The 22,573-nt window shown below is 36.7% G+C and overlaps 1 protein-coding gene and 1 non-coding gene across 12 annotated transcripts in view; one reads left to right on the top strand and one right to left on the bottom strand.

Moving 5' to 3' along the window:
* Positions 1 to 22,573, bottom strand: part of COP1 (COP1 E3 ubiquitin ligase) — a 209,809-nt gene that overhangs the window by 70,539 nt on the left and 116,697 nt on the right. For all 11 annotated transcript variants that reach the window (XR_011390253.2, XM_051856979.3, XM_051856982.3 and 8 more), the window contains one exon: positions 3,387 to 3,530. Coding sequence is in view for 10 of the 11 variants with exons in the window: in XM_051856979.3 (XP_051712939.1) it covers positions 3,387 to 3,530 (144 nt within the window). In the remaining variant the exon portion in view is untranslated. The remainder of the gene's footprint in view (positions 1 to 3,386; positions 3,531 to 22,573) is intronic.
* Positions 16,994 to 17,125, top strand: LOC127493854 (small nucleolar RNA SNORA18). The gene has a single exon (XR_007924392.1). It is a non-coding gene; the product is annotated as a small nucleolar RNA SNORA18 (small nucleolar RNA).

Raw genomic sequence — 22,573 nt, forward strand, 5'->3', positions numbered from 1 at the left:
ACTTAGAAAGATAAGCACTCTTTTTAAAAATGGTGTACATGAGTTCATAATCATTACTTTGCCCACAGCACATCCAGAAAGAAACATACTAGTAACTCCCAGATTTTAAAAACTGAAACTATCCGTTGACTGATTACTAGCTGTAAGATAAACACAAACACAGAGCTTTCATTGGCCAACTTTGACACATGAAAAATGCATGTCCATCAGTAATGATGACAAAGGCCCAGGGGGCTCAGAGCATACAGAGTAAGAGACCATGGTGAAGCCCCTAGATCTAGTTGAGCCTAATAAACTAGTGTAACTGGGCTTCTGCATTTACATAAAAAGGGTATTGACGAATATAATTTATGACCAAAATTCCAATTAAAGGCATCTAACAGAATCAAACTTTTAACATTCATGGTTTCCACTATGCTCAAGTGCTCCATAAGTCTATAACATCTAAAAATGCTTGATATTACTGAGACACATATATGAATCAGCATACAGTATTAAAGTGAATGTCTGTCAAGGAAGAAGCCAATAGCAACCAGTCAATGTAGATGACTTCTAAGCATGTGAATAAAAAAGCCTTTGCTTTCTACTAGTTGTATCTATGCTAAATTTCAGAGAGTGGTGAGTTTATTTGTACTGTAAAACAAACTTACTAGACTTTCTGGTAGAAGTTACAAGAACTAAATTTTGGATTTGGGCAGATCTGAATTCTAATTTAGATCAGCTATTTCTGTAGCTCTGGCTAATTCAGTAAACTTTCATAAATGGTGTATTGATCTTTTCAGTCCCAAGTCACAGCTTTCAGCTTTGAATAGCTTCCATCATTTACCCCAAGGCACCATAAAGAAATACAAATTATGTGTTGAACTCTTTTGCTTAAAGTTAACTATCTGATCATTAAGAAATCTGAAAATTGATCTTTGTAAAACTTAAGAGTGGGAATGTGATAGGGAGGAGGAGGAGGAAGGGTTGGAGTGTGGGTGGGAGGGAGGGTGGGGGAAGTGTCACCATGTTCCTAAATCCCTATATATGAAATACATGACACTTGCATAACTTAAATAAAATTAAAAAAAGAAATACATGCACACATATGCAAAAACAGGTAGGTAGCACATTTAAACTCTTACCCATACTCCATTACATTAACATTGACTGAGAGTGCTCGCTATGAGTCAACTACTGTGTTGAGTGCACTATGGGGATTTTTTAAACGAGAATAATCGTGTAAAGCAGATAAAACTACTATGACCTCCATTTGATAAATACGCTGTGTGAAACTGTTAAAGAGCACAGATTCTAGAACCAAGCTGCCTGAGCCTGAGTCTGAATCTGGCTCCTGCATATACTGCTATCTAACTTAGGTCTGTTATTTACCTTTCTGTGCTTTAGCTTCCTTGTGCATAAGATGGGACAATAATGGTACCTATCTCGTAGATCTGCTAAGGACAAAGCACAAAGAATTCCTGATACATAAAAAAAATAATAATTATTTCATATTCATGCTATAGTCTCTCCATATGGGACATAAACTGTAACAGATTCTTCTTTTATTTTATTTTATTTTTTGACAGGCAGAGTGGACAGTGAGAGAGAGAGAGAGAGAGAGAGAGAAAGGTCTTCTTTTGCTGTTGGTTCACCCTCCAATGGCTGCCGCGGCTGGCGCACTGCGCTGATCTGAAGGCAGGAGCCAGGTGCTTCTCCTGGTCTTCCTTGCGGGTGCAGGACCCAAGCACTTGGGCCATCCTCCACTGCACTCCCGGGCCACAGCAGAGAGCTGGACAGGAAGAGGGGCAACCGGGACAGAATGTGGTGCCCTGACCGGGACTAGAACCCGGTGTGCCGGCGCTGCAGGCAGAGGATTAGCCTATTGAGCCGCGGTGCTGGCCTGTAACAGATTCTTGATGATATGTGCCTCTGATAAATGGGCAGGCTCACAAATTATCAGAGTCCAGTACTTTTATGAATGAATTAGAAAACAAATAGGAATGCTATGACAATTAAACTATACGGACTATAACACTATATTAAGATGATTAAAACATACATATGTATATACACACTACAGATTAAACATCACTAATTGAAAAGTTTAAAATCCAAAATGCTACAAAATCTCAGACTTTTTTGAGCACCAACATGATGTCACAAGTATCATGGTCCAATGCAAATTTTGTTTCACAAATAAACTAAAAACATTACAGAAAATTACTTTTAGGCTATGTGTATTATATGTATTTGACATATCAATGAATTTTGTATTCAGCTTTGGGTTTTATTCCCAAGACATTTCATTACGTATATGCAAACATTCTAAAATCCAAGACACTTACAGTCTATCATTCATTTCAGATCAGGGATACTCTCCTGTATATATGTCATTCATCAAGATAAGGAAGGGATAAAGACAGATTTTTGAAAAATCCTCAAAGTTCTTATATCGGATGATTTTCTTATATCATTCCTTATTCTCAGTGCTCAAGAGATTTGCAAGTGATGCTTGTTTAAAAAAAAAAAAAAAAAGGACCAAAGAGGCTGGTGTCATGGTATAGCAGGTAAAGTGGCCACCTGCAATGCTGGCATATCATATGGGTGCTGTTTGGTTCCCAGATGCTGCACTTCTGATCTAGCTCCCAGCTAATGGTCTAGGAAGGCAGCAGAAGATGGCCCAAGTGCTTGGGTCCCTGCACCCACATGGGAGACCCAAATGAAGCTCCTGGCTCCTGGCTTCAGCCTGGTCCAGCCCTGGCCATTGCGGCCATCTAGAGGGTGAACCAGTGGATGGAAGATCGCTCTCTGTCTCTTCAGCTCTAACTTTCAAATAAATAAATAAATCTAAACAAACAAAAAACCCACAAAAGGAGGTTCTAGAATTCCTGAGATTTTAGCAAGTGTATAATAAGCAGGATTCACCTCCTTTAGCAGTCTTTCAGGATTGAAAAGTACTCTTCTTAAATCACAATCACTACGACATGAAAGTTTCCTTCAATGAAAAACAGAATATCCCTGTGAAAGGAATTCTTTAGCACTAGAAACAACCATAATATTCAGAGATACATTCACACTACAGAAAAAATGGCTGATTTCCAGACATTATTCGTAAGCTACAAAAATTCTTTATTCAATACTCCACTAACAGACACATCCAATATTGACTTTTATTTGACTAAGTGAAAGAAAACTTTCATTAGGCAACTTGAAAACCAATGCTGACCCCTACAGGAGAAAAGCAATCAAAATCAATACCTATAAGAAAGATACCTGTTTTAAGTCAGTAATTCACATTCAGTCAGGTAGAGTTTCCCGGTAAGGCAGAGCAATGCCACATCAATTATACACACAGCAACTGTCACATACACACTGTCATCATGCCAAGAAAAGGATGTAAATACCTGATTTTGGAATTGCAGGTCATTTCATTCTCAGGGTAATGAATGTCCACTGCATCCTGGATGACTGTGCCATATTCATAGACTTTAATTTTCTTTGTAACCCCAGCAATTGCAAAATAGTCACAATCCCGGTCAAATTCAATACTAAAGGAAAAAAGTATATGCCTTTTTAGTAAGACTATTTACCTATGCTTGTAAGATTTATAACGACACCATTTTAGAGAGGAGTACTTTCTGTTTCTAAAGTGGGTTTGTCTAAAAGGATTAGAGATTTACTTCAAATCTGTCTAGGTCTCATCTCCAGATTAAATCATCAAGACATCAAATTATAAGCACTAGAGCACTGTAAATATCTGTACAACTGTGCTTCTAGACATACTTTTCTTTTAAAAATTTTATTTTTTATTTATTTAAAAGGCAGAGTTACAGAGAGAGAGAGAAAGAGAAAGAGAGAGAGAGAATATCTTCCATCTGCTGGTTTACTACCCAAATGACTGCAACAGCCAGGGCTGGGCCAGGCTGAAGTCAGGAGCCAGGAGCTTCTCCTGATCCTCCACATGGGTACAAGGGCTCAAGCACCTGGGCCATCTTCTATTTTCCAGGTGCATCAGCAGGGAGCTGGATTGGAAGTGAAGCAGTTGAGACTTAAACCAGTGCCTACGTGGGATGCCTGCATCGCAGGCAGAGGCTTAACCTGCTACACTAAAATGCTGGCCCCTTTAGTCACACTTTTGTCCTAGACATCTGACATGACTTTCAACTCAACTTTAGTAACCATATTACAACTCCATTAGGAAAGATTTAATGAGGTAAATTACTTCGTATACTAAAAGTATGTTAAAAGAAAATCAAAATTTTTTTCACAAATTTCAATTATTTTCCTTCCTATCATTTTGTGAAGATGACAGAATTTCACAATATTCAATGATAATCATAAATTAGTATTCAAGTTGATTTACTGGAATAATTTGGTGATGACAAAAGGGACAGAATACATATAAAAATAGAACCACACAAATTATTACTATTTATTTACAAATCCATTCCTAATGCCCCAAATACGACCCAATATATATTCTTAGACTACATACAAACAAGGTAAAATTCTTAAAATCTCCCTGTTTTAGAGTTACTTAGGAAACCCACCACTCTGGGACTTGTTTTAAATTAAGGTACTTCAGAGCAAAGCACAAAAATCTTACTGATTTTTATAGAACTTGGAACCTCAACCAAGTTATTATTATGAAACTAGCTAGGAATCTAATTGGACTAATTAAAGGAAAAGTTAAATAAATCATTTCATATATATATATATATATATACACACACACTTTGTTTTTCAAGATTATTTATTTGAAAGGCCAAGTGAGAGAGGGATCTTCCATCCACCGGCTCACTCCCCTTACACTCTCAGCAGCCAGTACTATGCCAGGTCAGTCAGGAGCCAGCAACTCCACCTGTGTCTTTCCTGTGGGTGGCAGAAACAACTCCTTGAGCCATCACCCACTGCCTCCGCCTCCGAGGCACATTAGTGGGAAGCACGGAGCAGCTTGAACTCCAACATGAGATGCAGGTGTCGCACTTGGCGGCTGCACAACATCTGCCCCTCGTACAATGTTTCCTGATATGATTTAAGTGTTCTTTCTAGACACTCAGCCACAAGCCCAGAGAATACATGAGTTCTTGCAGATCTACAACTGATTAAGTAATTAACATTCACTGACTACTCACTAACTACTAAACATTTTATATCATTTAATTCTTAGGACAACCAGAAGCAGGTATTATCAGTATGCACAAGTTACAGAAGAGAAAACAGAGGAGCAGCAGAAAAGCAATATCCCCAAAGTTAAACATCTTGTAGTTGCTGAGATGGTGTTAAAAAAATCAGGTAGTCTGGCTTCAGAGCTGATGCTAATAATTATTTTCCTATATCACAATTAAAAGCTCTTATGTAAATCTCTAATTTTGAAGGCTAAAAGTTTAAACTCTAATACAACTCTACTGAATATGTCTTTTATATCTGCATATGTGTTTCTTCTCCTCAAAGCGACTAGGCAGTGTTCTGCATAGAGGAGGGTCAGGCATTCATTATGCACATAAACATCTACATGACATACTTTTCTTATGTATTGTCTGTGATATCCTTTCACAAAACAGGGATGAGTTAACAACTTGGTAAGAAGCTTGCTAAGCTGATGTTGCTGGCTAAGAAAAATGAGTGCCGATTAGAATATTTTTCTTAAAAACGCACTGAAATGTCTCATCATAGCTTTAAATTCTTCTATAATTTAATTTTTGAAAAATTTTCATTCAGGTAAGTGTCACTAAGTATCCGCAATTCAGCAAATGTTCCCTCCAATAAAATATGACTGAATAGCAATGCAATAGATTTATTTGTATAATAATCTTAATTAAAATGCTGCCTCAGCTACTAGTTTTGTACTGTGGATTCTAAAGCAGCTTGATTATATTGATGGTAACTATTCATCAATTTATACCTAAAGCTCTGTCATTAAAAGATAAATTCTGTATTTGGCAAAAAGATAAATATTAGTGTATCTGGCAAAGAACAGAGTTAACAGAATAGAAATCTTGTCTAAAAAGAGGATTGGGTATGGCTGAGACTTCATATGAGAACAAAAATTATATTATTCCTAAAAGCTTTTCTCCATCTGTAAACATCCATAGCTAACAAATTCACACATTCTGATTGCTGCACAAGTAAAACTATGCCTGTAAAAAATATGTCATTATCAAAGTATTTTTAATACAAAAAAGCTTAAACACTAAATTATTAAAGTAATAGTGCAGAGACACTGCAAGCAGAAATTGACACATAAATAAAAATACTATCTGACAAAGGAATTGAAATGACAACTCAAGTAAGTCCATTATTTCTTCTGTTTTTTCCTTGTTATTTAAGACAGCACTCTCCTTTTTTTCGACACAGGTTATTATTTAGCTACATTAGCTCACTCACCTCTCATACTGAAAATTTGCTTTATTTTGATTTCATTTGTTATTATTTTCTTACATTCTCATTAAGTTTTATTTTTAACAGTTTGGGATATCAAGGACCTGCTCAGCATGTATGTTTAATATTTTGTAGTATCCAGGTAATTTACAGTTGTAAAATAAAATTTTCATAGAAAATAGAAACTATGAAAAATAATTATTTCTAGTAAGTTTTAAGTAAAAGGGAAAAAAAGACAACTAGCTGCCCTGTTTTTTCTTTATTAAATACAAGCACTTCCATATCACTAAGACTCAAGATTTAAGTATTTCCAAATACTGCAATCCCATTTGCTCCTTATTTTTGACAGCTTTAATTGTATCCCTTCCCAAGCATAAGTACATGAGACTCCAGAAACAGATCATGGAATAAAGGTGCAGAGAGCTTTCCAGAGCTAAGCCAAAGTGGACGGCCTCACATTCCACAGCATATTATCTATGCATATTATCTATGCATATTATAGCCACACTGATTATGCAGTCAGATAATGCAAACAAAAACCACACGAAAATTAAGCGGGACCTAGACAGGCTAAACCAAATAAAAGGACTTACGTTTAATTTCAGATATACAAGTATATTTCCTTTGGAAAATAGACTATTACTGAAAAAGTACTTTAAGCATCAAAATAAATTACATTTCTCTTTTACTCTCAAATGTTCCAACTGTTAAAGAAAGTGATTTATTTCAACAACTGGAAAATGCAATTCAGCTGTAGGAAACTTGCTATATTCTCTGTCAAAAGGGCCATCAGTCAAGTGATTAAGCAGCTAGGCAGCAGACCACATAGGACAGCTGATTAATGAACACATCCAGTATAACGTGGCACAGGCAATGCAAAGCTGTCAATATGTCCAAGAAGTGAATTTTGTCAGTATTCCCACAGTCTGTCATATCTTTCTGCAATTATGAAACAGATATTAACAAACAAGGTGGATTAATATCCATGAACACTAGAACCCAATTATCAAAAGAAAACACAGTAAGAGCACTTTCAAAAGGTTTCATTCTTACTATGACAGTGTGCCTCAAAAAATAGACAAGAATAATTTCAAAGAAACAAAATACAGGCATAAACTGCCCATTTTCATGAAAGGAAATGAGCATTTCTGTAAAGAATACAAATACAGGGAAAATAAATAAAGAATTCATGTTACTTGGGGCCAGAGCTGTGGTGTAGCAGGCTAAGCTGACATCTACAGCTCCAGCATCCCATATGGGCGACTTTTTGAGTCCTGGTTGCTTCACTTCCGATCCAGCACACTGCTAATATGCCAGAGAGAGCAGCTGAGGATGGCCCAAGTGTTTGCGCCCTGCACCCACCGGGAGACCCGGATGAAGCTCCTGGCTCCTGGCTTTGGCCCAGCTCAACCCTGGCTGTTAACAGTGATTTGGGTATTGCACCAGCAGATGGACGCTCTCTCTCTGTCTCTCCCTCTCTGTGATGTTGACTTTCAAATAAATAAATAAATCTTTTTTTTTAAAAAAGAATTAATGAATTTCTCTCAAACCAATTATTAAAATAGCTAAAACTCCCACAATAAATATCACACTGTGTGTCAGGCACTGTTTTAAGCACTTTAAATAAATTACATTAATTAATTCAAATTCAAGCCATCTAGAGACTATGCTCTCAATCATTATTCAAAATTGCCATTTTAATGAGAACAAATAGAATATGCACACAGCCCCCTCAATAAAACAAAAATAGACATTACATGCAACAATAACATATAATTCAATCTGTGCAAAAAGTTAAACATAAAAGGATAAAAAAAGCAATAGTCTCACATGGTTTGTAACCAATTGGAAAAACTATACACAATATAAGCAGATGTCAAAGGATAAGAAACTATGATATTGAAATTCAGGAGTCAAAGATTACTGGGGCCAAACGGAACAAAAGGAGGATGCATGAGTGTTGGCAACCATCAAATACTCAAAATGCCCATCACCTGCCAGATACTTATCTAACTGATGAAAACCCAAGATGTTATGGAAAATTACATAATGTCTGAGAACTCCACAGAAATATGTATTGGGCACCCATTAATAATAACCTGTGCTACAATAATTAGCCTCCTTGTCAAGTCTTCTACTCCAACTTCCCTTTTATCTAACTCATTTTAAAGACTGATCTAGAGGGTGCTGGCGCTCTGGTGCAGTGGGTTAAATAAAGCCCTGGCTTGAAGTGCCGGCATCCCATATGGGTGCCGGTTCTAGTCCCGGCTGCTCCTCTTCCGATCTAGTACTCTGCTATGGCCTGGGAAAGCAGTGGAAGATGGCCCAAGTCCTTGGGTCCCTGCACCCACATGGGAGACCTGGAAGAAGCTCCTGGCTCCTGCCTTCAGATCCGTGCAGCTCCAGCCATTGTGGCCAATTGGGGAGTGAACCAGTGGATGGAAGACCTCTCTCTCTACCTCTCTCTGTAACTCTTTCAAATAAATCTTTTTAAAAACAAAGACATCGATCTAGAACAAATTTCCAAAAACTCATCTCTGTTCTAATTTTCATTTACTACTACATAAAATCCAACCTCCAACCATGACTGAAGATCCTTTGCAACCCAGCTTGAATGTCTTTTATTTTTTAAAAAGTTATGTAGGCAACAATTCAAAGTATCAGGAAAGGGCAAGTCTCCTTCCCAATCTTATAAACCCCAATTTTGCCCCAAGGCAAAAAAAACACCAATTTCAGTTTGTACATAATAGTAGAGTATCCATACACATATTCAAATTCCTTTTTTAAGTAAATACATGGGATGACATCATACTCACCTATTTGCATCTTGGCATTTTAGATGCCTAATAGTATCTTGACAAACACTTCATATCACGGCATGATAGTTAAACGGAATTCCATCATTTGGATGCATTATAAATTATATTTAAGTAGTACACTACAGAAGGACATTTAATTTCTACTCATTTGATCTTAAAAACATTCTTCTCTGTGTGTCATTTCTCATACATGTAAGAATATCATTAAATATGCCCAGAATACAAAATACTAGGTAAAAAATTATGTGAAATTTAATATTAAAAGATTAGCTTTCCTTCTAAATATTGCCACCAATAATCTCAATTTCTTCCCTAAATGTTTCCTTTGCTTGTTTAACTGAAATGCAGCTCTACCCTAAAGCCCATACACATTTCATACTCAAACCTGTCCCACAATGAAGTCAGTGTCCTTGCTATACAGGGGTTCTCCCAGGCATTTTTCCATGTAAAACCTACCAGTTAAAATTTTCTGTAATATAAACTGTCCAGTATGTGTCCCTGTAACTCTTTCTACCAACCCATGAGTTCTTGGGAATTTTAAATTTTAGCTCATTGTCACTCTCGCCAAACTTAATCCTGTCCTTATTCTTAATTTCTTCAATAATGATTAAGATGATTATTAAAATATCTTGGTTTAATCAGCTTTGTGACTTTCTCTTGTCCAAAGATCTTTTATTCTTCCCATTTCCATTCCATATAACTATGAACATACCCTAGACAATTTCAATGGTGACAACTTCATCACCTCCATGATCTCAATTTTGCCTTATGACAGAACACTTTCTACCATCCTTTCGCTCTTTTCCATGATGACTTAAAAATTCACTGATGCTATGGCCACTGGTCATCACCTTATTATGAACTCAATTTCTTCTTTATCCAACATAAATTATATGGCCAATAATTATAACTTCTTCATACATAGCTCTGCACTCTTTCACTGTTTTCATTATCTTATTTTTTGTATGTCACCTTTTTTTTGGCAGAACTCTAACTTTCCTTGTATGTCTATACCCACTCTACACAGGAAATGGAACAGTTTGTCGTGTCTAGAAAAAAAAATGTTTCACTCTCATTTTAAATTCATGATCCTTAAATGGGCAGGCAATACTACCCAGCTTCATGGGAAATAAAACTTGTCCATTTACTTCCCTATTCACATTGAATGCAGTTACATCATTTTTTCATTCTTCTAAATTTCCCATGCTTCCCTCTTCATAATCTCTCAGCAATTACTCTGCTCTTCAGTTTACTGAAAATACACAAAGAGCAAGAAGATAATTTCCTAAAGCTCCCTTCACCATAGCTTCCACCTGAGAGCATTTACACCAATATATTTAGATATATTCTACCACCTCTCTTGCCATTCTGCATGAATGATCCATGTTCCTAAATCTGACCAATGTACACTAGATTCCACTCTTATTTGCTTATTTAAGCATTACCTCCTAAATTCTCCTCTTTTTCATATAAATTTTCCCAATTATCTTGGGATCATTCCCATAAGACTGACTGACTTTTCTTTTCTTTTTTGACAGGCAGAGTTTGAGAGAGAGAGAGAGAGACAGAGAGAAAGGTCTTCCTTTTTCCGTTGGTTCATTCCCCAAGTGGCCGCTATGGCTGGCGCGTTGCGGCCGGCGCACTGTGCCGATCCAAAGCCAGAAGCCAGGTGCTTCCTCCTAGTCTCCCATGTGGGTGCAGGGCCCAAGGACCTGAGCCATCCTCCACTGCACTCCCAGGCCACAGCAGAGAGATGGACTGGAAGAGGAGCAACCGGGACAGGACTGGCGCCCAAACCGGGACTAGAACCCGGGGTGCCGGCGCCGCGGGCGGAGGATTAGCCTAGTAAGCCATGGCACCGGCCTCCCGTAAGACTTTCAATGCATTTTCCTTGGTTTTGAAGAGCCAAAGAAAACAGAATAACTCTTACAATTCTATTTCCACCTTAGTTACCACCCTCTTACTTTTTTTATTTTTTAAAGATTTATTTTATTTGAAATGCAGAGAAATACAGAAAGAGAGAGACAGAGATGGAGGCACACAGTGAGATCTTCCATCCGCTGGTTCATTCCCCAAATGGCCACAATGGCTGGGACTGGGCAAATCTGAAGCCAGGAACCAGGGGCCAGGAGCTTCTTCCAGGTCTCCCACGTGGGTATAGGGGCCCAAGCACCTGGGCCATCCTCTGCTGCTTTCCCAGGCACATCAGCAGGGAGCTGGATCAGAAGGGGAGCAGCCAGGTCTCAAATCAGCACCCATATGAAATGTTAGCACAGTAGGCAGAGGCTTAACTTTCTAAGGCTCCCTCTTACTAATAGCAGAACTTTGCAAAAAAAAAAAAAAAAAAAAAAAGAGAGAGAGAGAGAGTCTATACTCACTGACTACTGTTCCTCTTTTCCCATTCCTTTAACCTACTAGAATCAAGCTATTTTTTTAAAGGCTATTTTATTTATTCAAAGGCAGAGTGAGAGAGAGACAGAGACAGAGAGAAAAGGTCTTCCATTTGCTGGTTTACTCCTAAATGGCTGTAACAGCTGTGAATGGTCCAGGATGAAGCCAGCAGCTTGAAACTCCATCAAGGTCTCCCATGTGGGTGTCAGAGGCTCAACTACTTGAGCAATCTTCTGCTCCCTTCCCAGGCACATAGGAAGGGAGCTGGAATGGAAGCAGAGCAGCCAGGATTTGGACTAGCATGCCAGTGTGGGATGTCGACATCAAAGGCAGCAACGTAACTTACCAGGCCACAAAGATGGCCCCTAGAATCAAGCTTTTACATCCATCACTAAAAATGCTATATCAAAGTCAACAATGACCTCCTCCAATAACAGCCAACTCTGAATGCCTACCCTCCTTGAACACCAACAACAGTTATCATAGATGATCACACCCATTTCTCTCAATGGAGTAACCTTTCTGCAACCTATCAACTCCATCATAGATTTTGGTAATTCTTCCTCAACCTCATTGTCACATTCAGGCAATCAATAGCTATGGCTCATCTCTAAATTTATATGAACTTTTCTGGTTACCACATCCAGATTCATGGTTTTATTTATTTATTTTTTAAGACTGATGTTTTATTATTTGAAAGGCAGTTACAGAGAAAGAGGAAGAGAGGGAGGGAGGGAGAGAGCAAGCGAGTGAGCGAGCTTACTTCCATTGGTTCACTCTTCAAACAAACCCAACAGTTGGGGGTGTGCCAGGCTGAAGCCACGAGCCTGGAACTCCATCCAGGTCTCCCATGTGGGTGGCAGGGTTGGTCCAAGCCCTTGGGCCACCTTCTGCTGCTTTCCCAGGCACATTAGCAGGAAGCTGGATCGGAAATGGAGCAGTTGGGACTGGAACTGTTGCTCACATGAGATGCCAATATCACAGGTGGCAGCCCAAGCCTCTGCACCACAATGATTGTCCCTAGCTTCCTGACTTTAAATGTACGTATTGACACTGTCAAGTGGTTGTCTCTCACACCACCACTTTTCTACTCAACAGCCTCATGCCCGACAGCCCCAATTATAATCTAAATCTTATAGGCATCAGAATGTGTTCTAAACTGAGCTTCTGAATATCCTGTCACACATCTTCTTGATCTCCATAGTTAACTACATTCCTCTTACTAATTTATAGTAACCTAACAGTAAATCTTTCAGCTCAATCTCTTAAAATATTCAGAATATAAGCACTTCTCATTGGCTTCTTGGTACGTGCCATAAACTGGATAGCTTGTAATAACAGAAATTTATTTCCTACAGCTCTAGAGACTGGAAATCTGAGACCAAGGGGACAGTAGACTGGTGTAGGGGCCAGATGGCCATCAGTGGTGCAGTGGGTGAGGGATCTCTCTATGGCAATAATTCACTGCCCCCCCACCCCCATTAAAACCACTGTTTTTCTCGATTGAATTATGAAGCTCCTTGCTGGTATCTCTGCTCCTATATGTGACTTTCTACATTTCTGCAGTCTATTTTTCACAAAAGTCAGATAGATCATCAATACATGGTCCAAACCCTTTAATGACTTCTTATTTTACCTTATAAAAAGGCAATGTGATTATAAACAGTATATTTGACTAGCCCCCTCTCTTTGCTCTAATTACCCTGGCCTTCTCAGTAAACCTAAAAAAAATTTCAAACCTACTCTCACTTAGCCCTCCGGTGCTTTTCTCCCCAAATATATTCATGACATAATTCCTCCTCACTTCCTTTAGGTCTTAACTCAAAAGTAGGCTTCTTGCTAAGACTATTTCCTACTTCAGTCTCAACCTTATACATGTCTACATTATATTTGTTTTATTCTTTCTCCATAGAATCTTAAAACTTATATTTTGTATTTTAATACTTTGCCAGCCTTTTTAAAAAATTAAATATCCAATCCATCTGGAATTTACTTAAAATCATTTAATTAGAAATTAAATCCCACCTTCCCATGAAAAATATATTTTTAGCATATAAATTCCTACTAAAATTTAGGATGAGTGTAGAAATTGTTTGTGTACAATTTCAACCATGTACCACATGTTTATATCAGTTTTAATCACTGACTCTTATATCATAATATATCATCTTGTAGAATCTAGTACTTTTTCATTAACTCTTTTCTTCAGTGTTCTCACAGGCAAACTGTATTTTAAATTTAGAACCAAGTTAATTTCAAAAAAGAAAAAAAAAACAAAACCTAAAATGTACCCACTTTGGTATTTTCACTGCAATCATGTTCAATTCATACATTAATTAGAGGGAAATTGAAATTTTCATGTTTATAGTCTTTCAACCTAATTATATGCATGTGTTTCCATTTGCTTAAATTTTATTTCTTCAGCAATATTTTAGATGTCATTTTTTTGGATTTCCAGTCCAGCTAGGTTTATTCCTAGGTTTATTTGTTTGAAAACTTTATTCTATTTTTGCTACAATAATTAATTGGCCTGTGTAGGCTTCTGGTGTCTTCTAGAGCTTGTTCAGATCATATAATTTATTTCCTAGAAAACAATTTTTCATCTAAGTTCCCTAAATTACTTATAAAAGACTTGAACAAAGTAGTTTCTTGCTATTTTTTGTTTTATGCACCTACAGTTATTTCCTCCATTTCATTTCTTTTTTAAGCAGTTGTAATGTCTCCTACTTTTATTAGTTTAATAATTTGCCTTTTTTGTTTGTTTTAAAAAGCTCATGGATTAATAGCCTATTTTCATAATGCTTTCTTATTTTTCCATTTATCTTACGAAACTCCTTTGACTTTAATTGGGATTATTTTTTTCTTTAACTTCTTGGATGGGTACTTAACTTATTTTCATACTGTTCTTCATCAGTAACTATTTAAAACTAGGAATTTTATTCTTAGCATTTTTAGTTAAGTCCCATTGGTTCTTATACATCTAAAAGCTGTATCACAGTGCTTGATTTCCATTTTGTTCCTAGAACTGCCAAAATAGCTTTCAAATTATCATGTGGCAGGATTTTACTGTTTTCTAAGTTTGTTACAAATGTCAGATCTTATTGCACTGTGATCAGAGAATGCTTTCCCTACTTTTTGTCTATAACTTGAGGTTTGGTATATGATCTAGATTTAGTTTAAAAGGAGGTACATTTTTATTAATGTCTGTGTATGCGTTCTAGCTTGTAAATTTTGTTATTTAGGACTTAAATAGTTTTATTTATTTTGGGTCAGTAAACCTGTCATATCAAGATGTGTTCTGATTTAAAGTCTTATACAATTAATGCATTTATTTTGTCTTACAGCTAACACAAGAATTTTTTTAATGCATAAAGATATTTATAAGTACTATAACTTTACCACAGACTGAACTTTGATTATTAAGTGTTGTATGTGTGTTTGTATGTTTGAAACAGGAGGGAAGGAGAAAAACTGATTTAAAGCCTTCTCGCCTGAATTAAATCTTATTTTCAGGTTCCACAATTTCAAATTTTAAGAATTCTTATATACATCACAGACTTGTGCTTTACATGTGACCTGTGAAAATATTTCCCCTTTGATAGGAAGCTTAGTTTATTTACATTTAACAATCACATATGTTTTCTTGTATATCTCTCATTTTGTAATATATACTGGTTCAACTACATTTTTAGTAAGGAGAATCTTTGAACATATGATTGCTTTCTTTTGTTTTCTGTGTTTTTCTCAGAATGGGAACTGTAGTATTTTGTTCTATTGACACATACTTACTTAGTGAGATACTACAGAAAGAAAGAAAGGATTAAACGTCCCTACTGAGTCTTGTCTCCAAGCAAGGGACAACATTATTTTTGCTCTCACACTCCTCTCTTCCAACCCCACCCATTATATTGTCTTAGAACGTGCACAATGGTATGCTGTGATGGATGGTATTTATTAGTGTATTTTAGCAAACCAAAATTAATGTCTGAAGCGAAAGATTAATAAAAACATCTTCTAGAGAAAAAAAACAAACTGAAAAACAAAATTATTTTTCCCAAAATGATTATGACATTTTCTTTTCTTTGAAAGGTAATAGTGGCATTTTATAGAGATCAATATACAAGCAAAAGTTTGAAGTCTTTAAGTTTGAAACGGAAGTAGAAAATACATCTGATTTTTCAGCTCTAGTTCTGAAACTAGATTTACATTTACAAGGCAGCCAATGGGATCATAATAAATCATGAATGCTACCACTGTGATGCTTTATCATAAAACAATAAAACTATGACATAAAGAAACTGTTCCATACTACTAATGACTAATCTGAAGCAAGAATTCAGTCTAGAGAAAAATCTTATCATGAATATTTAAAATTGTGCCCACAGAATCACATTAACAAGACAAATTTAACAATCAGAAACATATCTCAAATTCTTTTAAGAACAAGTGATCAAAAACACTTAAGAAAAACATATGAAAAAATGTGACACTCTCCCTTCAAACCACTGTACTAAGTTAAAGAGTTCCATAATTTACAAATGCAAAGGACTTAGAATAGTCAACTTAACTTTAATAAGAATAACAAATAATGAAGGACATATATTTCCTGATGTCAAGGTTTGTTATAAAACTATGGTGATCAAAACAGTATGGTACTGACCTTAAAGCAGACATACAGAGTCATGGTGCCACATAACAATGTTTCAGGCAATAATAAGCCACACATACAATGATGGTCCCTTAAGATAGCTATCACCTAGTAACATCAGAGCTTTCTGAGTTTGTGTAAGTACAGTCTGTGATGTTCAAATAAAGAAGAAATTGCTGGAGCTTGCACTATGGTGTAGTGGGTAAAGCCACCACTTGCAAATACCAGCATTCCATCTTGGTTCCAGTTTGAATCCTGGATGCTCCATTTCTGATCCAGCTTCCTGCTAACATGCATGAGAAAGCAGTGGCAGAAGGCACAAGTGCTTGGGCCACTGCGCCTATGTAGGAGGGTGGGTGGAAGCTCCTGGTTCCTGACTTTGGATCAGCCCAGCTCCAGCCCTTGTAGCCATTTAAGGAGTGAATCAGCAGATGGAAGATTCTCATTCTGCCTTTCAACTAAATAAATATATCTTAAAAACAAACAAACAAACAAACAAACAAAAAAAACAAAACAAAAACCACACACAATGAAATTTCCTGTCAACAGATCATTCAATACAATGAGGGCATAGAGTTAGGAAGTGGACTCACTTCATTTTAAACAAAGATGCAAATAGGAAAAGGTTATCTTCCAAAAGATTGATGCTTGGAACAAGTAGATTCTCATATGGGAAAGAAAAAATTGAACTTCAGCCTTTATTTTCCTCACACTCTAAATAAAAATTAACTTGAAATGGCTTATAAATCTATACGTAAAATACACAACTATTGCCTAGGTCTATGCCAACAGGGCTTTTCCCACAGACGCTCGTCATTGGAAACACCTCATAGAATATTTCTGTGGTTTTGCTTTCCTCACAGGACTTTGTTTTAGGTCTGTGTGAAGGAATTATAAGATAATTAAAAATATATACATACAACTATTACAATCATGAGAGAAAGCACTGCAGAAAAATCCTGACAACTTTGTGGACGGCAAACATTCCACAAGACAGGAAATTTTAAAAAACTGATAAACAGAAACTTATCCAAACTAAATACCTGTTTTCTCTGAAAGACACCATTAAGAAAATTTACAAAAGGCTAGAAGAAAATATTAGCAATACATATATCTGAAAAAAATCTGTATCTAAAACATACAAAGAATTCTCATGATTAAATAACAGTAAGAGCTGATTTAATAACTGGCAAAAATAGACACTTTACAAAATGTACACAAATGGCAAGTAAATATATTAAAGGGACAAGGGAAAAACAGAAAAATGATAAGGAAATATCAGTAACATATCTACTATAGTATACACTTTCTGATATTAAAAGGATGACAGTGGCAAGAATTATTGAGGATTTGAGGCAACCTAATTTTCTTACACGGCTGATGGGGACGCTAAAAGGCAACCACTTTGGAAAACATTTGGGCAGCTTCTTAATATGTTAAATACACCCTAATCATAAAACTCATCACTTCCAATTCCAGGTATTTATATACAAGAAATAAATATAAACACAAATATCCAAAATGACTCGCATGTGAACATTCCTAAGTTTATATAAAAGTCAAAGAGTGTAAACAATTCGAATGTCCATCAACATGTGAGCAGATAAATGAATTGCAGAATATTCAAACGATGGACTAAGTACATAAATATACTAGTTTTGCATTCTACAACAATGAACTCAAAGCTGAGTTAAATAAACTACACATAAAATAGTATTTACTGTATGGTTCCAATTATAGAAATTTCAAAATGGCTAACCTATTCTGTAGTGACAGAAAGAAGATAACTAGTTGCCTGGTATAGGTATTTGGAGAGGGGATGTGGAATTACTGCTTAGTGGCAGGAAATAAAATTTTTAGAAATATTCTTTGATTATAGTTTATACAATTATTAAAATTCAAATTTTGTACTTTTTTAAAAGATATGTTTATTTGAAAGGCAAGGTTATAGAGAGGCAGAAGCTATTTCACTCCCCAGTTGGCCACAATGGCCAGAGGTGGGCTGATCTGAAGCCAAGAGCCAGGAGCCTCCTCCACATCTCCCATGTGGGTGAAGGGGCCCAAGGAGTTGGGCCATCTTCTATTACTTTCCTAGGCCAGATAGAGAGCTAGATCAGAAGTAGAGCAGCCAGGACTTGAACCGGTACCCATATGGGACGCCCGCACTGCAGGAGGCAACCTTACTTGGCTATACCATTGCATTGGCCCCCAAATTTTGTACTTTATAATACGTAACTGTTTGTCAATAAAATGATATTAAGTGATTTATAAAACTATTCAACTTGTGATTCTGTATTTCTGAAATATCATAATATAACCACAAGTAAATCTCTTGGGCACAAATCAAAGCAGTTTTATAAGTTTAGATGCTATCAACACCACCTACTAACACGGGAGAAAAGAAGGGAAGAGGAGTAAAGAGAATGTGAACTCAACAAAAACCACTGGGGGACAGAAAAGTGGCTGTTTCAGCTGTTTTAGCAGGATACAGCTAAACTGTCTAGCCAGAGAACACTTATATTTCAGGGCATTTTTCAGCTCTTCTGATAAGTAATGTCTAAAGGACCCAAACAGGCAGCTTTCTGCAGGTGAAACCAGAATTTGTTATCATGTAAGTAAAATCTATAGCTGTCAATAAGCCAAGGATAAAGCGGCTACTAAATGAGAGGCCAAGTGATAGGCTAGCGCTTGTAAGCAAGGAATGCTGAAGCACATAAAATAGTTACAAGTAGATCAGAAAACCTGACAGGAGACACTTTCTGTCAAAAACACGATGGAATAATCAAGAACGTAGTAGAACTTCTTTAGAGCCTACAAAAATCTAAGAGTCAGCAAACTTTGTCTGCAACAGGGCCAGAGAAACTTTGCACTTCTCTTCTCCAACTACCAAACTCTGCTGCCAAAATGCAAAAGCAGCCACAGAAATTAGCACAATTGTGTTCCAATAAAACTTTATTTCAATACAGTGAAATCTGACTTTTATATAATTTTCATTAAATATGGCATATATTATTATAGCTATATGTTACTATTTTTCAAACAACTGAAAATGTAAAAACTACTAGCTTATGAGCCATTCAAAAATAAATGATGGGCCACAGTTATTGTTTCCTGTAGTGGACAAAAGTCACTACTTTTCTCACCTAAAATGTTACTTTTCTGTAAGTAAAACCACTACAAAAATCACAGTTCCCAACAATTTAAAAATAATTATCAAAAATACGAGTATTTTTCATATTCATTTATACAACTGGGGAAATTTTTAAACTTACTTCTAAGGGCTAACCACATTACAACAGCATTTTCTTTTTCTTGAAGATTTATTTATTTATTTAAAGGCAGCATGACAGAGAGATGAAGAGACATCTTCCATCAGTTAGTTCACTCCCCAGATGGCTTTGACAGTTGGTCTGGGCCAGCCTGAAGCCAGGAACTCCATCCTGGACTCCAACATGGGAGTCAGGGACCCAAATACCTGGGCAACCTTCCACTGCCTTCTTAGGCACAATTAGCAGGAAACAGGATTACAAGTGGAGCAGCCAGAACTTAAACCAGTCCATATGGGATGCCAACATTGCAAGCAGTAGCTTAACTCAGTGCACCATGTCAGCCCCAAAACAGCACTTTCTAGACACATCTGAAGACACAATAAATGCTCAAAAACATTATTAAGTCAATTTTGGAAACAAATTTTAACCCGAGTGTAATTTGTCAAATATAAAATATATTCTTTATTAGCCTTGTATGAATATACGACGAGCACAGTGATATGCCATCAGTGAACACAGCTTTGCCATTCGTAGTTCCTATGTGCTTTATTACAACCCAATGATCACAGGATCTCTTAAGATATACCATACTGATCTCATATACCATACTGATCTCATATTAAATGGATAACATACTGCTTCACTTAGAGTTCCTATTTATGATTTTATCATTTCTTCCCTTCAATCAAGGTAGTAGCTATCACTTCTTGGCTGCTGTCATTCAGTCTCTCCATTACAACCTCTTTCCCCTTTAGAAATTAAAGAGATACAAACCAGAAACTAAGATTACAGAAGTTGTATATAAAATAAATCAAGAGGTCTAAAGTAATAACGCTAGAAACTAACCCAAGAACTTTAGTGATTAATTTAGTGCCATGTGTTTGATAATACAGCTATTCTAATTTTTCATACTATGTTTCAGTCAATTGGGACTGTCAGAGGTTAAATTCTGTACAAGTGTCAGCATATATGATATATTAGATAAAGAAATTCATTCAGATAAAGGAGAAAAAGCTGAAATCGTACATGTGGACAACTGTTCTTAAGAGTAATATCTTACTTAAGAAGTCTTAAACATCTCAAAATGCCTGATGAAGGCAATATCAGTATATGCAACTTACTTAACCTAGGGCGAATTATGGAGAACTGAAGCTCTGTTTATCAAAGATTTATACTACAAAACACTCATCGCAAGATTAAGTTTTACAAATACTGACATCACAGTCATTTCTGAGCAGTAGCTGTGAAAGATCAAAATATGTCACCCTGAAATATGCTACTCGGTCCTAAGGCTTATTTTGAGCTGAAGGCAACTGAGAAACAGCAAATACAAAAGGAGATATCAGCCCTCCCCATCTGTCTTGAAAGCAGAATGCAAATGCCTCTTGTAAAGATGTCTTCCCTCCCCACCACTTCCTGTTCCAGGAAGGTGGCAACAACTTTATCACTGGAGATGGCACCAAGAAAGAATCCACACAAGCAAGCACTATGAAGGAGAGGACGAGCAATCTTCGGGGTTATTTTCTTCTTTTGAGACACCCCTTAGGGGCATGTACAACTTTCAACATCAAATAAATTTGAATGACTTTCTCATATTTTCTTTAAGTTTACTTCACAGGTACAGTCACTAAACCTAATTGGTACAAGGCAGTCCTATTAAATTCATACCAGTGATAGAATGGGCAGACACTTTATTTTATTCTAATTAAGTCTATATGATGAAATTTCAAAAATTTCATGGAACTTACTTTGGTGCAAAAGGTTTTGAAATCTATCTACAGATTTTTCATAATACCTGTTTTCGACACACATTTTGAAGACCGCTCATAAGAATACAGAAGTTAAACTTAAGAACATTTTTCAAATTTTGTAAGGTCCAAAACTTCCACCTCAATCCCCAGAATGTGTGTCCTATTTACTGGCAGCCCAGTGGCTTTTTTCTGTGTCAAGCAAAGGTGATTTTCCAATGGAGGAAAGGTGTTTCCTTTTAAGAACCCAGCTTTGCAAGTCAGTATCAGGATTTCATACATTAAAGAGCACAAGCTCAAATTTTTGCTATCAAATTCCTTTACTAAAAGTGACTAAAATAGAACATTTTTTGAAAGAAACTATGATATCTTATTTGTTCTGGTCTCTAAATTATGGTGATTACCTATCAATGTTAAGAAGCAAGGGAAATACATTACACACATGATTGACCCTTCTGACTGAGATAACTGGTTTACTAGATGGTTTCCCAACTCAGCTCCACCCAAGTGTCCCAAGAGCAGAAGGAAGAACTAAGGTGGTACATGAAATCTTTTTACAGCACACTAAAACAACTTAAGACAAGGTATCAGTTTAGAAAACTCCATATAATTAATGGTTCTTAACCCTGTTTGATTCATAAAGTATGAAAAATAAATATGACACTATAAGGGAATATATATGTCATACCAAACCCAAAAGAACATACACAAACCCAAACATTATCCAAACCCAAAAGAACATACATAAACAAAAAGTAGGCCCTAATAACAACCAGGGGTGTGGGGTGATAACGATGTATCAAAGCAGGTTCGCCAATTTTAACAAATCTACCACACCAGTGTACGATGCTTTTAATAGGGGAGGCTATGCGTGTGTGGTGATTGAGGGGTACAAGGAAAATCTCTGTACCTTTCTCTCAATTCTGCTGTGAACCTAAAACTGCTCTAAAGATTAAAATCTAGTTTAAAAATAATTGCTTTTTCCCCAAAGAATTAAAATGATAAACAGTTCCTATTAGAAATACATGTCTTCCTTTTTGAAACTCTGAACTGAATGTGTTGTCATACAGCAGGTTAAGCTGCTGCCTGTGACACTCGCGTCCCAGATCGGAGCAATGGCTCAGGCCCTAACTGCAGCAATTCCAATCCAGCTCCCTGCTCATGTGCCTGCGGAAGCAGCAGAACCCTGCCACCCTTTGATAGACCCAGAGGGAGTTCTTGGTTCCTGGCTCTGGCCTGGCTCAAAGCCATTTTGGGAGCAAGCTACTGAACGGAAGATCTCTTTCTTTCTCTCTCTCTCTCTCTCTCTCTCTCTCTCTCTCCCCCCCCCCCTTT

The sequence above is a fragment of the Oryctolagus cuniculus genome, chromosome 7, assembly GCF_051225735.1.
Source record: "Oryctolagus cuniculus isolate XC-2025 breed Fujian yellow rabbit chromosome 7, ASM5122573v1, whole genome shotgun sequence".
NCBI lineage: Eukaryota > Metazoa > Chordata > Mammalia > Lagomorpha > Leporidae > Oryctolagus > Oryctolagus cuniculus.